The sequence below is a fragment of the Musca autumnalis genome, unplaced genomic scaffold (assembly GCF_047663935.1).
Source record: "Musca autumnalis isolate F117 unplaced genomic scaffold, ASM4766393v1 scaffold_4, whole genome shotgun sequence".
Taxonomy (NCBI): domain Eukaryota; kingdom Metazoa; phylum Arthropoda; class Insecta; order Diptera; family Muscidae; genus Musca; species Musca autumnalis.
In genome coordinates, this window is record NW_027411977.1 from 19,972,742 (window position 1) to 19,990,464 (window position 17,723).

At 36.6% G+C, this 17,723-nt stretch overlaps 1 protein-coding gene across 1 annotated transcript in view; it reads left to right on the top strand.

Moving 5' to 3' along the window:
* LOC141404204 (uncharacterized) overlaps positions 1-16,435 on the top strand; it is a 64,291-nt gene extending 47,856 nt beyond the window's left edge. Inside the window, exons 4-6 of the mRNA XM_073987569.1 lie at positions 3,076-3,404; positions 14,653-14,968; positions 15,028-16,435. Coding sequence (XP_073843670.1) covers positions 3,076-3,404; positions 14,653-14,901 — 578 coding nt within the window. The 3' untranslated portion in view covers positions 14,902-14,968; positions 15,028-16,435. The remainder of the gene's footprint in view (positions 1-3,075; positions 3,405-14,652; positions 14,969-15,027) is intronic.
* Positions 16,436-17,723: the final 1,288 nt, after the last annotated feature.

Genomic DNA, 17,723 nt, shown 5'->3' on the forward strand with positions numbered 1-17,723 from the left:
TTTTCAAGCACGTGGATTTTTTAAAGAATATTTTTCAAGCACGTGGATTTTTTAAAGAATATTTTTCAAGCACGTGGATTTTTTAAAGAATATTTTTCAAGCACTTGGATTTTTTAAAGAATATTTTTCAAGCACGTGGATTTTTTAAAGAATATTTTTCAAGCACGTGGATTTTTTAAAGAATATTTTTCAAGCACGTGGATTTTTTAAAGAATATTTTTCAAGCACGTGGATTTTTTAAAGAATATTTTTCAAGCACGTGGATTTTTTAAAGAATATTTTTCAAGCACGTGGATTTTTTAAAGAATATTTTTCAAGCACGTGGATTTTTTAAAGAATATTTTTCAAGCACGTGGATTTTTTAAAGAATATTTTTCAAGCACGTGGATTTTTTAAAGAATATTTTTCAAGCACGTGGATTTTTTAAAGAATATTTTTCAAGCACGTGGATTTTTTAAAGAATATTTTTCAAGCACGTGGATTTTTTAAAGAATATTTTTCAAGCACGTGGATTTTTTAAAGAATATTTTTCAAGCACGTGGATTTTTTAAAGAATATTTTTCAAGCACGTGGATTTTTTAAAGAATATTTTTCAAGCACGTGGATTTTTTAAAGAATATTTTTCAAGCACGTGGATTTTTTAAAGAATATTTTTCAAGCACGTGGATTTTTTAAAGAATATTTTTCAAGCACGTGGATTTTTTAAAGAATATTTTTCAAGCACGTGGATTTTTTAAAGAATATTTTTCAAGCACGTGGATTTTTTAAAGAATATTTTTCAAGCACGTGGATTTTTTAAAGAATATTTTTCAAGCACGTGGATTTTTTAAAGAATATTTTTCAAGCACGTGGATTTTTTAAAGAATATTTTTCAAGCACGTGGATTTTTTAAAGAATATTTTTCAAGCACGTGGATTTTTTAAAGAATATTTTTCAAGCACGTGGATTTTTTAAAGAATATTTTTCAAGCACGTGGATTTTTTAAAGAATATTTTTCAAGCACGTGGATTTTTTAAAGAATATTTTTCAAGCACGTGGATTTTTTAAAGAATATTTTTCAAGCACGTGGATTTTTTAAAGAATATTTTTCAAGCACGTGGATTTTTTAAAGAATATTTTTCAAGCACGTGGATTTTTTAAAGAATATTTTTCAAGCACGTGGATTTTTTAAAGAATATTTTTCAAGCACGTGGATTTTTTAAAGAATATTTTTCAAGCACGTGGATTTTTTAAAGAATATTTTTCAAGCACGTGGATTTTTTAAAGAATATTTTTCAAGCACGTGGATTTTTTAAAGAATATTTTTCAAGCACGTGGATTTTTTAAAGAATATTTTTCAAGCACGTGGATTTTTTAAAGAATATTTTTCAAGCACGTGGATTTTTTAAAGAATATTTTTCAAGCACGTGGATTTTTTATAGAATATTTTTCAAGCACGTGGATTTATTAAAGAATATTTTTCAAGCACGTGGATTTTTTAAAGAATATTTTTCAAGCACGTGGATTTTTTATAGAATATTTTTCAAGCACGTGGATTTTTTAAAGAATATTTTTCAAGCACATGGATTTTTTAAAGAATATTTTTCAAGCACGTGGATTTTTTAAAGAATATTTTTCAAGCACGTGGATTTTTTAAAGAATATTTTTCAAGCACGTGGATTTATTAAAGAAATTTTTTTCAAGCACGTGGATTTTTTAAAGAAATTTTTTTCAAGCACGTGGATTTTTTAAAGAATATTTTTCAAGCATGTGGATTTTTTAAAGAATATTTTTCAAGCATGTGGATTTTTTAAAGAATATTTTTCAAGTACGTGGATTTTTTTAAGAATATTTTTGAGGCACGTGGATTTTTTTACAGAATATTTTCGAGGCCCGTGGATATTTTAATGAATATTTGTGAGGCACGTGGATTTTTAAAAAGAATATTTTTCAAGCACGAGGATTTTTAAAAAGAATATTTTGGAGGCCCGTGGATTTTTTAAAAGAATATTTTTGAGGCCCGTGGATTTTTTAAAAGAATATTTTCGAGGACCGTTAATATTTTAAAAAATTTTTTTGGGCCCGTGGTGTTTTTTAAGAATATTTTTGAGGCCCGTGGTGTTTTTTAAGAATATTTTTGAGGACCGTTAATATTTTAAAGATTTTTTTAGGCCCGTGGTGTTTTTTAAGAATATTTTCGAGGACCGTTAATATTTTAAAAAAATTTTTAGGCCCGTGGTGTTTTTTAAGAATATTTTTGAGGCCCGTGGATTATTTTAAAAATATTTTTGAGGCCAGTGGATGTTTTAAAGAATATTTTTGATGCACGTGAACTTTTAAATAATAGTATTGAGACATGTGGACTTTTAAAGAATATTTTAGAGGCATGTGGACCTTTAAAGAATATTTTAGAGGCATGTGGACCTTTAAAGAATAGTTTTGAGACACGTGGACTTTTAAAGAAGTTTTGAGGCACTTGGATTTTTAAAGAATATTTTTGAGACCCGTGGATTTTTAAAAAAATATTTTTTTTTTTTTTATTTTGAGGATCGGGGTTTTTTAAAGAATATTTTTCAAGCACCTGGATTTTTTTAAGAATATTACCTGAAATATTAATTTCGTTTAATCACCTAAAGCAACAAAATTCTAAAACTCATTAATTTAACGCCAATTATAAGCCACAAAATTACGACTCCTAATAAATGATCAAATAACAAATAAAATGAAATTATTCCATTGACTCAGGGCTATCATAATTCATCAAAAGCTTAAGTGGCAATTTTGGCAATAAAACAACAAGAAAAAAGCCATTCAATATTGACATTTTACATAAACAACCGAACCGATAACCAATCTCCTCCTTCCACGAAATAGGAGAAGAACCGAAAATATCCTTTTTTAATTGATGATGGCAAACAACAAACATCATTTATCAGCATTTAATATTTGTAATGGTTTAGGCAATTGACGTTATTCGGTTGTTTGTCTGTTTTTTATGGTCCTCTAACTTTTGAACACTTGTCCTCTTGTCTTTCATGTCTTCCATGTTTTCAATTTACTTACTACTCCTTTGCGTTTCTCTTTGTTTCTTTGCAGGCACTCTCCTATGTGTGGTTATAGTCGCTTGTAATTTATTTGTTATGCGCGTTCTATGCTTTATTGGCCGCACACGCACCACCCAACGTCACATGACCTATGACATGGTGAATCGCAGTGAAAAGGGTTCTGTGGCCCAAATCGATGCTGAAAGTTCCAGTGGCACAACTCTGTATCAGCATGGCCAAAGCAGTACCACACACATACCACAATATCATCACAGTAACAGTGTGACATTGTCGGCCCATGCATCTCCAGATGAAATTAAATTTGCCAAATTAATGCTGTTCTTGAGCATATCATTCGTTATCTGCTGGATGCCACAAATGGTAAGTGGAAGAATGGGATAAGGATTTGTATTGGCAATGATGAATTGCAGATATTAGAGTAGATAAGAGGAATGTTGATGAGAAAAATTAAAAAAAATAAATTTAATGCAACTTTGATGGTCATATTTCGAAATAATCGGGGATTCAAACAATAATATTTAAAGCTTAGATTGTGGATATTTAAATTTTAAATTTTATGAGGAACTATCACAGCTCAAATCGTAGAGCAAATCGATAGCCCCACATTTTGCACGGTGAATGAAGACGTTTCTAGGGAGGATAAACGCAGATTGCCACATCTCGCCAGACATTAACATTTGGTAACCGGTGTGATGAATGACGTATGGCATCTTCCGATCATCATCTCCGAAACAGACCACCCGATTTGAGAATCACTTTTCTGAACCATTGATAAGCTGATTGGCAAGGATTCAGAGAACTTACAAATAACCCTCAGATCCTCGGGTAGCTGAGAGAATTTTCTGGGACATCATCACTGCTGCATCCGTTCGCTACATACCTGCTGGTCGAATACCCGAAATTAGACCAAATTCACAGCAAAGACGGCGAGACTAGCAAATGAGCATGATGAGGTTCGTGGTACGGACCCTGAAGACCCAAAAGTCAACAGGCTAGTAAGCTAACATAAGCGGAAAATGTGGATGTACTACCTGAGGAAATACAACATTGTATAGAATTAAGTAAGTTGTGGGCAACGGTTAAATCACTCTCGAATCCGGGATAGAACGGATGTGCCCGTGTTATTTCATAGAGCGCACAGCGGTAATCCACTTTATTGTACCAGAAGCGTGGAAGGTTGGGATGATGTTCGACTACTGAAGTCAGGCTAGAATGCCAGCAGAGCCGAATCGCACAGGCTGATCTCCCTCTAGTAGCCAGTATCAACGAATCTAGAGGAACTACTCCTCGCCATGACGAGAAGCGGTTGCCCAAAGTCAGCATGGATTCCGGAAAATGTAGAGCACCACAAAAGCGTTACCTTATCCACATATTAGTGGAGGACTGAATCAGAACAGGCCGTGCGACCGAACAGTCATGGTGGCACTTGACCTACCGACAGCCTTCGATACCGTAGACCATGCCAAGCTGTACTGTTCGGTATTAGAGAAGATTTCTCTATCAGCCCAATCATGAATGAAAATTCCGTGCGGAATTTCTCTCTTTTCCCTTCTTTGCTATCACAAACAAAAAATCCGCACGGAAAAAAATTCCGATGGAGAAAAAGTAGGTATCATGAACGCTCTCAAACGTGTGTTTTCCTCCAAAAAAATCTCCCTTGCAAAACTGAAGGGAGTTTACAAAAAATCTTAGTATTTCCCACAAACTTGGTACAAAACATGCAAAATAAACACTTTTATTGGATTTTTATACTAAAATCTTCAATTCGCGATGGAAATTTATTAAAAAATTAACATATTTCACAAAATAACATTAGTTTGCAAACTCGGTCACTCTCAACTTTATCAACGAAGGATAGCAGAATTTTGCACATACAAAACTCCGCTTCGATATTGTTGAAAAACACTGGATAAATGCATATTTGCTATTATTTTTACTTCAAAATTCATATTTTTTCAATTTTTGCCATCTTTTTATTAAAAACACTCGTTGTTTATACATTCATGATAGTGGCAGTTCGATAGCACAATGCACTGTTTCCTTGGAATTTTACAATCTTATTTGATGATTTTCATAACAAGTAACATCTTCTGAATTTCTTTGATGTGTAAAAGCGTAATTTATTTGATTAAATTTGTTTATTTTGTCTAAAAACACAAACACTTGACATTTTCTCTTTGTTTTCACAACAATTAGGGCACACAAGGTATGAAAACGACCCTTCAGTGCTGCCAAATTCAATGATTATTTTTCCCCAGCTATTCATGATAGGAGGAATGTTCTCTCGAGAAAAAACTATTCCGCGAGAACTGCATTCCGCAAGTATATTCATGATTGGGCTGTATAACTCAGAAATAAGGTGTCAAAGACCGGTAGAGGGAAATAGGGAGTTTCCCAAGGCAAGGGTGATATCTCCGGAATAGCTTAACCTCTGCCTTTCAGAAATTCCAAAACCTCCAGACGGCACAGAGATCGTAATATATGCGGATTACTGTATTGTTCGACCTTGGCGTCCTCGGAACCTATCGCCAAAGACACACATATAAATATATGGTCTGTTCCAGTACTGCAAGAATCTACTAATTTGTACTATTTTTTTCCGATATCATAAAGGAAAAAATGTTATCGTAGTAAAAATTAGTAGCTTCTTGCAGGTTCTGGAACAGACCAATACACATACATAGCTGGCTTAGTACAGATCTTCCATATGAGGAATATGAAAATATCTGCCGCTAAATCTACTGCCACACTGTTCACCAAAAGAACGGCTGAAATGAAGCTCCCACTGAATATATTGCTCGATGGTTTCCTGATTCAAAGATTCAATCAAAAATTTATCGATTTTCCGGCCACAAAAAATTTTCATATTGACAAAATTCGATAAAATTATTTGATCACAAAGCAAAAATACAACTGATAAAATATTTCACATATTGACAAAAATATTTATCAAAATATTCCACATATTCCATTTTATCAGTTCAATATAAAAAATCGATAAATATTTTAGTCAATATGTGAAATATTTTATCAGTTGTATTTTTACTTTGTGATCAAATAATTTTATCGAATTTCGTAAATATGATAATTTTTTTATCGCCGGATTTTTTTTTCTGTGCGACCACTAATTGCTCCAACATATTGGGAGTAATCTGACAAGTTCTGAAGTAGAAACAAGGTCATCAATTCGTTTGGGCGACAGTACTGATCAAGAAACCTTGTTGACCTACCTGAATGCCAACCGGAAGACTGGAACTGAGTGCCTCCTCATAACATCCATGAAAGATCTTTATGAGGATGCGACGATTTTGCTGGTGCATCAACACAACAAGATGTTGTCGAGGCAGTACCTGATTGGATGTAATTACCATAAGCATCCCTGTCACACCCACCCAATCATGTCAGGATAGATTTTCATAATCTTGAAATAGAGGACCAAAGGTATAAAGTAGAACCTCTAGAACAACGAACCTATCTTACAGGCTTGATAGCATATTCGGCCCAAATTGAAAGCACGATACTCAACACTCATGTCATATCAGGCAGGCTTGATATCATTCACACTGGTGTAGTTGCACAGGAAGTTCAAAGGTGTGGTGAAAATACCGTACTCGCAGAAGAGGTCGTACCAGAGACTTAATTCTGTTAATTCTGGGACCAAGGGTGTTGATCTAGTCTAGAAGTTAGTGTCGGCTCCCTTGTAGGAGTATCGTGGTGGTTGTGGTTGTACCCAAATCGTGAGTATAGCCTCCGGCTTGAATGTGGAGTTGCATGCCAACCGCGGCTGTCCGAGGCATAGTGTCGGCTCCCTTGTAGGAGTATCGTGGTGGTTGTGGTTGTACCCAAATCGTGAGTATAGCCTCCGGCTTGAATGTGGAGTTGCATGCCAACCGCGGCTGTCCGAGGCATAGAAAGACGGGAATGTTAAATGGGTTCCGCAATAAACAAACCAAGGTGATGAACAGGACCAAACAATTGAACACAATTGGTACCTCAATACGGTGTAAGAAGGGGCGCTGGTTGCTTGCTTGCAATCAGCTCATTGCTGTGAGTGAACACAGTGGAGTTAGACCGGAAGGTATGTAGGCACCCATGTTAAACACGGCATATTTGTTCCCATGTGTGGTTATTTTGTCTTAGTTCTTGAGTTATTGTTAATCGCCAGGTGTTACTTGGCTGTTGTTGCTGTAACTGCTCAATCTCGCTCAACCTCCAATTCCAAGAAGTTCCCAAACAAGTACTGCAACGAAAGCATCTCACTGTGTTGCTGTACTGGAAGAATCTTTGCCCCCTCACGTGGATAACCCACTGAAGATTTGAGGAGGCCCTCTGTTGGTGTTTTCAGGGTGGCATTCTAACAAGTTTAAACCTTTCCCCATTGCATATCACATAAACTTTTCAGTTTGTCGAAGATAGCTGTGGAAAGCGCAGACGACGTGAACGAGCCGTCGAATGTGACCCCCTGGAATTTTCGGGGAGTTTGTGGCCGGAATTCTGCTTCTTGTTCCTTTAGTTCATATAGTTCCAGCCGTGCATATAATTCCTTTCATTTATGTATATAATTCATTATCTTTCTTCGATCTTTCACGTTTGGTTCCTTCATCATTCAGATGCGGCCACAGTGTTAAATAAATGTAAATTACATCCTCGTTACATTGCACGATGGGGCCAATGACAGGTTTTCGAGGCAACAAATCACTGGGGCAATGCTAGACCTTCCAAATTTTGTACAGATGTTTATAATGGGCTTAGAAACTAATATGCCAAATTTGGTTCATATCGGTTCATATATACATATAGCTGCCGTATATATGTTCGCCCGATTTCAAGCAATTGATAGACCAAACACGCAAATTCTGCCCAATTTTTATGCGATTTGGAAAATACCACGGAATTAGGACTACAAATAAGTTTGCCAAGTTATATTGAAATCGGTTCAGATTTTGATATTGCTCCCATATATATTTTCTCCCGATTTTAGGTATTTGGAGCACCACTTCCGCTATGTATGTTTCTTGATGAAATTTGAAATGTATGACGGATTTTGGTCTAGAAACATTTTTGGCAAATCATATTGAAATCGGTTCAGAATTGGATATAGCTCCCATATATATGTTCGTCCGATTTCAGGCAAATTATTGACCAAGCATGCAAATTCCATCAAATTACAAAAAAAATTTGGAAAATGTTACGGAATTAGGACTACAAATAAGTTTGTCAAGTTATATTGAAATCGGTTCAGATATAGAAATAGCTCCCCTATATACATATGTTAAAATTTCATGGTTTTGTCTGTGGTTTGTTATAAGTTAATAAACAAAGGTTCCAAATTTAGTAAAAATCGGCTAAGATTCCGCCACAAAAGCCAAAGTTTGTCTGCGACATCTTTGAAATTATATATTATTATATATATATTATTATATACGTCTATTAAATTTTTCCGAAATCCAATTGATAACATTAATGTGTTTCCGATTATTTATTTATTTATTTATTTATGTTTTCTACACAACAAGACATTAATCTTATAATTAAAGTGTAGATGTATAATCAGAAAAAAAAATATCCTAGTTAAGTAGGGTCACAATGAATAAAAAAGGGACGAATTAAATAAATATAATTAGATTAAAAAAAAGATATATTATCAGAAAGAAATATCCTAGTTAAGTAGGGTCACAATGAATAAAAAGGGACGAAATTAAATAAAACCTGATAAATATTAATTTAAAAAAAAAAAACATTTGAAAAAGCATTAATATCCACGTTGACTAATAATGTGCTGAATAAGGCGTTTTTTAAATGTGAGAGCGTTGCTGATGCTTTGAATATTGTGTGGTAAATTATTTCAAAGACGTATAGTGTTGATATAAAATTGTTTTTCGGACATAGAGCTCCGACGTGTGAATGGTTTTAAAATTCTTCCTCTGTCAGATTGGGCAAAAATAAGTTTTTCAAACAGATATTTAGGCTTTTGTTTCACTATAAGTTTATGTAACAAAATTAAAGATCTGATTTCGAGAAGATTGTTAAAACTATAGCCATAGAGAGAGATCGAAAGTTGTGAAATGTGCTGTGACAACTTTCGATCTCTCTCTATGGCTATAGTTTTAACAATCTTCTCGAAATCAGATCTTTAATTTTGTTACATAAACTTACCAGAACATAAAAATTTCCATATTTTTAAGTATTACGACATCTGAAATCAGATTTTTATGAAAAGGCGCAGCTAATTTTTTCACAAAATGATAGTACACATTAATACCTTTCACCACATATATATAATATCATAGATCTACCTAGATCTCAAAAGTTATACTCCAGAGAACACAAGGATAACAAAGCGAAATACACCAAAAAAGACATAACATCTTAACTCAAAAATACATTTACCACACATAACATTTTTATTATTTGTTAACACTATCTTATTTTATATACCCATTGAAGAGCTTTCCATGTTTAAAAAATATAAAAATGTTGAAATGTTCTTTTTGGCGCCTAAAATGCTTTCACTACTTATTTATAATGAATGTCGGAAAATGATGCATAAGAAAATATGTCACCATTGCCAGATCAGTATGTCGCTATGTGATGTTACCAGATTGATTTATTTTTTTATTTTTAGTGATTCAGGGTGTGGCAATCGAAATCCGTTATTATTTTTTTTCAAATTGCTCACTTCAAAAATTGACTTTTTGCCTCGAAAACCTGTTATTGGCCCCATCGTGCATTGCTGCAATTTATTTATTTTTATGTCAATTCATCCACCAAAAAATGAAAACAAAAAGAAAGTGAAAGATGCGTTAAACTACTTCATTCTCAGAACTACTTGGAATGAAGGAAATAAAAAGAACGAGGGACGAGAAAGATGCATTGAACTATATCGCTCTCGGAACTATTTGGAACTATGGAACTATATTAAGGAACTAGTTCCTTTTGGTAAAAGGAACTAGAAGTATCGATCCGCTCCAGGAACTATATTACCCAACTCTAGTTCGGTCTTTCACAGATCTCATCATCCGCATACGTTACGATCTCGATGCCGTCTGGAGGGGCGGAAATACTGGAGAGGTAGAAATTAAACAGTTACGGAGATTTTTCCCTACTTTGGGGAAATCCCTGTTTCACTATACGGGGTTTGGCCTTTTTGTTTCTGAATTCCACATACGACTGGCGTGGGGTGGCTTTTGATAAGTCAAGCGCCACTATCACTGTTCTATCACACGGCTTACCCTGGTTACGTCCTCGGCAAGAGATGGAGATGGCGTGCGACGCTGTTGTCGCGCTGTGCAGCTTACGGAATCCATGCTGATGATCGGCAACTGGATAGTTATTGCTGACACTGGGGATGACACTAAGGCCTCAAGGGACTTTGCTGCGGGCGCCAAAGCGAAATCGGCCTGTATGATTCATTTTCCAGAAATCGGGAATAATGAGGGTGGCTAGAGAAACAGGTTGAAAACTTCACCTCTGGCTCATCCAGCTGTTTCAGCATTACCATGGAGATTCCATCAGGGCCCAACGCTTTGGATAATTTAGCATTTCGGATGGTATTCGCAACATCATCGGCACGAAGATATCTGATGCGCTTTATTACTTTTCCCTTCGCTCTGTCACTCCCGAGGTGCACTACAAATTGTCGATTGAAATAATTTTCGCACCTCTTCAGAGGTCCTATCTTCCTATTTTCCAGGGTTCGAGAGTGATTTAACCGTTGCCCACAATTCACTTATAGCGGCTCCAATGTTGCAACTCTTCAGACAATTTAACCAATTGTTCAGCTTATGCTCACCAACCAACCTTTTAACATCCAATGTCAACTCATAGAGATAGGTCTGTATCCACTCCCCACATCTGGTGCGATCCTTCTTCAGTACGTTGTAACCACCACAACGCTGTAAGCTGCAGTTGTTGTTGTTGTAACCCCTACAGATAAATATTGTATCGGGAGAAAAGAAAATAGAAAAGAACAAAACAAACAAAACAAAAAAAGAGAAGAAATTTTGAAATTAATAGGTGGACATCTAAGCATCCACATCCAGTCCAAGGAAGCTTGCTGCTTCACCTGGATGTGTCCAAAGTGACTCCGGGGTCAGGTCAGTCGGATGTGCAGGAGACGCAAAGAGGTGCCGTGTGATGTATAGAGATTGGCCACATTTTGGGCATGAGTCTGCTATCTCAGGATTCAGGAGGGAGAGGTTGCTGTTTAAGTACCAAGAGATGCCAGACCGAAGTTGTGATAATATTGATCTGGTCTCTCTAGGCAGTACCCTCTCATCCTCGCTTATGGGAGGTGGTCTTCCACCGAGCACAACACTGCTCGGGTATGAGGATATATGGTTCTCCACGGTGCGCTTTGAATGTCATCGTTTGATGGATTATGGGGGATTGGGGGAATGTTGGGGAGTTCCTTACGAAAGTCGTATCTGATAGGCTCGCGTCTTTTGGATGGGGGTCTGTTGCAGCTCATATTGTTAGGGTGGTCAAGTTTTTGGCATTTAATTGTGTGTTGCCTTGTTCGGGTGCCTTGGAGTGGCGCCATGTTGCAATGCGCAGGGCCGTGTTTTGGAGGTTTCTCCACTGCGTTTCACTGATACTTTGTGTCCATATAGGGGCTGCATAGCTTAGGAGGGGACGATCTACGGCTTTATAAGTGTTCAAGATTGTCTCCTTGTCTTTCCCCCATGTGCTGCCCGAGAGAGCTTTAAGGATTTCATTCCTTTTCCCCACCTTCCCAGCAACGATCTCAGGATGTTTACAAAAGAGGTACATGTTGTCAAAAGTTACGCCCAGTAGTTTGGGGTTCTTGATTGTTGAGATGACTTACCCGCGTATGTGTATATCAAGTTTTGTGTTGACCTCTTTTGTCCACGATGTCAAGATGGTGGCTGAGGACTAGGGGACGGATAGCTGCAGGTTACGGTCTTCGAAGAAGTCCTTTAAGAATGGGAGATAGTTGTTTATGTAAGCATCTGTGTCTATAACATTCCTGCCAGTGGACATTAGCATACGATATTAGGTGGACATTATCGGGTGGATTTGGGGCCCTGGAGACATAAAAGTTGAAGAGTACCCGAGATAGTACGCCTCCTTGAGATACTCCTTGCCTATTCTTCCTTGGTGGGGATTTATGTCCACGAAATTCCACGTAGGACTGTCTTAAGGCATATAGTTAACCAGCCATCTCTTGAGGTAGTTTGGGAGTGATGTTTCCATCACGTCTCTCAAGAGAGTGGCATGGTTAACTGTGCCGAAGGCTTTAGACAGGAGTATTGTTCGTTTATAAGGTATCTTGCTGTTCAGTCCTTCAGTTATCCTTGCTGTGACTTCACTGAGAGTTGTGGTGGTACTTCTTCCAGATCTGAAACCGTGCTGGTGATCAGTGAGGTTTAAGTGTTCAGTGAAGCACGCTGTCTGCGACCTCGAAGGTGCTGAGACATAGGTTGAAGGTGCAGGCGATGTAGTTGGCACGATGCTGTCTCATGTGTTTCAGCATCTTCGTAGCCAGACAATCCGGACCAATAGCTGTGGAGCTCTTGGCGGCTTCAATGCTTCTAAGCACATTATCCGTTGTGATGGTGGTTGGGTCCGTATTTGGTCTAAGCGCACGGGAAGCTCGGCGTATTTACCTTCTATCGCGATTTGGTGTCGCCGGGTGATCGAAGAATTGTCTGCAGAAGGCCGCTGCAGTCTTGGCTGGGGTTTTTGGAGTGTTTTCCCCGAAAGTTATTTTGTATTGTCAGTGCGTCTTGCGTTGGACAGATTGCGAATTGTGTTCCATTTCGTTTAGTGCCAGGGTCAGATTCCTCAAAGTGTTTGCGCCAGATTTCTTTTTTACGGTTGGGTACCATTTTATTTATTTTCTTATTGAGGGTCTGTATTCTGGTGGTGGATGAATTTGCTTTCCTGATGGAATCCCTGAGGTCGGCAAGCTTCGAAGCTTCCGTAGGGAAATTTGGCCTGATGTTCATTATTCGCCCAGTCGGAATGCATCTTTTGCATGCTTGCAGGAGCGTTAGTCTAAAGAATTTATCACCTGCTGACCACTGTTAACCGATTAAACAGATCCAGTCAGCTTCGTTGAAGTTAACACAGGTTCTTTCTTCTGACAAGGTGGTTGTATCTGCCGTATTGAGCTTTATTGTGATGGGGAGATGGTCAGAGTTAAGCGCGATATCAACATGCCAGGTGACATTCGCGATTAGGCTTGCACTTACTAGTGTGACGTCAGGGGAGCTGCGGCAGGAAGCTGTGATGCTCCTCATTTATGGGGCAGTAATTTGAATCATCCACCTGTTTTGCTATACTGTTACCTCTGGCATCACAGCCTAATTCTGAGTGCCACCTGTCGTGGTGTGCATTAAGGTCCCCCAGGAGAATTGTATTTTCATCCTGGAGGAATTGGCTTATGGATGACTTATATCCTGCTTGGCAGACAGAATCTGGGGGTATGTAGATGTTTAAGATGTTGATATCGTTTTCCCCTCGGCCTTCTTCATTCTTTTATTTTTGTTATGTTAGAAATTAAGCAGGAAAGCAAGACAAGCAGGCGAGGCTGCTTATGTTCCCAGGCCTATAAGGCCTCCTTTATTCTTTTATATTTATTATGTCAAAAATTCAGCAGGAAAGCAAGGCAACCAGACAAAGCAGATTATGTACTCAGCCCTTTAGGGCCTCGGTAAAAATCCTCGCCGACTGGCTTTCTTTTCTTGTTCCGTTTCTTTTCTGACATAATAAAAATAAAAGAATAAAGAAGAAAAGGGCAGCATAGTTCGAAATTGGCTAGGCCTTCTTTATGTTTATTATGTCAAAACCGAAGCGGAGCAAGAAAACCAGCCGGCTTCTTATATACCGAGGCCTTTAAGCTTAATTTTTCTGAGCTTCTCCATACACCTTGCACTCATCCGAATGCTGCTCTCGCTTTTTTAACCTATTGCTAATGTCCGTTTCTGCACCTCTATTGTTTATTACTGTGCTTCCTAGAAGCTATCTACATGTGTATCAACTTATTCTCATGGCATAAGTTCTCTTGATGTTAATGTAAAGTTTAACATTGCGAAACAGTGTTTGCAGATCTTCTAATTTAGACAGCCTGTTGGATATCTTGTGAGAGGAAAGACATACATATATCCGAGGGCATTGTTGCTTTACTCCCATGTTTGTGAGAAACGATTGGCTTATGTTCTCGTTGTGAAAAACTTACGAGTTCTGTATCCTTGTACATCGCATTTATTACTCGGATTATTTTCTGGGTTCCTTTTTGCTCTACGTTTCTTTCCCAAATGGTGTCGAAGACTTTCTTGAAATCGATCAAAAGTACATACAGAGTGATACACCATACTATAGATAGTTCTATTATGATGTGTAGGGGGTTGGCCTGGTCTACACAGCTTCTATTTGCTCTGATGCCATCTTATTCATTTCTCGGAAAATTATCTACTTGTCTTTGAATTTTAAGATTTTAATTCCAGGGTTTCAACAGCCGACCCACCTTAATATTCATTGGAAACAAATATTTTAATGAACCACAAAATAAAGAATTTTTAATTAACTTGAAATTTCAAAATCTTATCTACTAAAACAAACTTTTCTTTCTTTCCTTTTACAGATTGCCATACCCATGGCCATTGTACCGAATCGAGTGCCAAAAGCACATCCTTTCTTTTTGATTGCTGACATGTTAATGGCATTACACTTTACATCCGATCCCTATGTTTATGTGTTGAGTCGTACAAAACATTCCTACATTTTGGGATGTCTGAAGCGGTGGCATACCGGTTTGAAACGTTCACACAGTGATCAAAGTCGTTTGCGGGCCACCATTGAACAGCATACATTGGAGTGTGGTCTCAATTGAAATCGAAGATGAATGATGATGGGCGGCAGCAGTAGTAAAAAAAGGAGTACAGCAGCAGTTATAGCAAGTAGGTATCTTCATGGGATATTATTTATGGAATCACATTAATTAGTTGTTTCCTTTTAGGTAACGGCGGCAATAGCAGCAACGAAAACAACAAAATCATAACGTGACATACATACAATAGTTTTTTTTTCTTGAATGTGGAGGCTTGACATCTTCATTACGAGATTATTTACTATGTAGTGTGTTGTATGGAGTTTTATTGATTATCTCTCAGTTGTTTGGCCATTTCTGCCCTGGGTATCACCATCACCATGTCTGGTCTCCATAGGTACTTAATAACCTAAATTAGCATCTTTCCTTTATTTTATCTCGTTTTATTATTAGTATCGATACGAGTTGTTACATTAACCCATATTTCTTTTGTAAAACGTTTTGCATTAGTACATCCAAGTAGGTATAGTACATATGTAACATATGATATGTTTATCCTCTATTGCTGGGCTTATTCCGACCTCATAGTTTAATATTGGAAATTGAATGCATTTTCAGTATTATGAAATAAGTATCCAATATAACACTCGCTTATCCTCTTAGGGTCAATATTTTCTCGTAAATTTAATACGTAATTGTCTGTTTTTTTTTTTTTTCAAGAAAGAAACTGTGGCTATAGTATACGTGTAATTGGAATAACCCTTGAAAACATGCTGCTCTATAATTTACATTCAATTTTGTTTTTCGAATATAATCTCTTGTCCCACTGGATACACATCGTAATGTAATAACATATCATTGTAAATAACATCACAACACTACGCATATGATAAAGACATATACAAACATAGGATTATTATATGTAATTATAGGCATAAGTATATTTAGAAACTGAAACTAAACATCATTCACATCTGCATTATCATCACCATATTACCATTGGAAAAATACGAAAATTTAATACCAATAAGATTCACAAGCAAGGACATTATATCCAGTTGGCACACAAACAAGTATATAAACCTCAACACAATAAATATAAAATTACAATTCTGAAATTATTTCAACATTTTACAAAAAAAGAAGGCAGAATATGGGGTTTTGCTTTAGTGGATTGGTGACTAAGAAAAAAAGATTAAAATTGAAACCAAAAAGTGATTTTATTGCAAAGAAAATGTTATAAACTAAAATTATAAACTTGAAATGTTATGTGTTATTATATGTTAGCAAAATTGTTTAAAATCATATTTTGAAAAGAAATTGTTTAGCAAAAATTTGTACCTTTCAAATTTTGCACACATCACATTTTTTCTTTAAATTTAAGTTCGTTGCTTGTAAGATTTTTTATAATAAAATAAGGCTGGCTTTACTGTTAATTGATCACAACAGTGTCAAATCAGAAAACTAAGTATGTGTTGTTGGTTGAATAATTGAAACGAATATAGTTGTTAAGAACAATTAAATTAATATAAGATAATATGTTTGTATTAAATATTTTTTAAATAAACAGTAATGAATGTTAAAAAAAAGTTAAAAATACATTAGTACGCCTTATAAACAGATATGTATATACCCTCAGTAGGGTGGGAGATTTGAACACCTTATATATATGGCCCTACAAGTAAGAACGGCGTTAAGTTCGGCCGGGCCGAACTTGTTATACCCTCAACCACAAGTTGTATTGAAGTAAAATGGAATAATTAGTTTCCTTTCGTGTATGAAGAAGACTTAATACTAACCCCCAGTTTTTGTAACTTATTTTTGTTCGTTCGTCTATATTCGTAATAATTTAGGCATTCATAGCTCAGCCCCCAGATGACATACACATCTAATTTTTCGTATACCCGTTCCATATATCGTTAAGGATTCCTCATTTAAAAATCAGCGCTTTGCATTAGCGCTAAAGCGAGTAAATCGATCTACAAAATTTGACAATTCGTGTGAGAAGAATAAAATTTTTTACAAAAACTGGGGGTAAATTTCAGCAATTTCGGTAAAACAATGTGAGGCACCATTCTATGGGGGCTATTTCAAAACGTCGATCTATACCGACAAATTTCTGACGAAAAGTTTTTAGGCTCAAAAAAGACTAAATGCCAAATTTCCTATATTTCGGTAAGAGAATGTGGCTAAAACTAAAAAAATACCGAAAACCATAAGTAAGCTTCTATGGGGATATAGGAAGACGTTTACCTATACTGATAATACTCTTCTGAAATATTTTATAACTCTTGGAAGACGAAATAACGAATTTCAGCCATTTCGGTTGGATATTGACGTCACAATCTTCAGTATTACAAAAATCCGGAGGTACCGTTCTATGGGGGCTATATCGAAACGTGGACCTATACCGGCGAATTTCAGTCAGAAATGGGGCAATATGAAAACGTGGACCAGTACAGACAAATTTCTGGCGAACAGACTAAATAACAAATTTCAGCCATTTTGGTGGAATAATGAAGCTAAAACCTTAAAAATACGAAAAATCGGGAGGTACCTTTCCATGGGGCTATATGAAGGCGTGGACCTATACCGACAAATTTAAAGGGGAAGTTTGAGTACCACCAACGAAGTGTAAATACCAAATTTCAGCCATTTCGGTGGAGGGAGGTACCGTTCTATGGGGGCTATATGAAGGCATGTACCGATACCGACAAAGTTCTGGGGGGAAGTTTTGTACCCCTAAAGAAGACTACGTACCAAATTTCACCCATTTTGGTAGGATAATGAAGCTAAAACCTTAAAAATAACGAAAATCGGGAGGTACCGTTCTATGGGGGCTATATGAAGGCATGTACCGATACCGACAAAGTTATGGGGGAAAG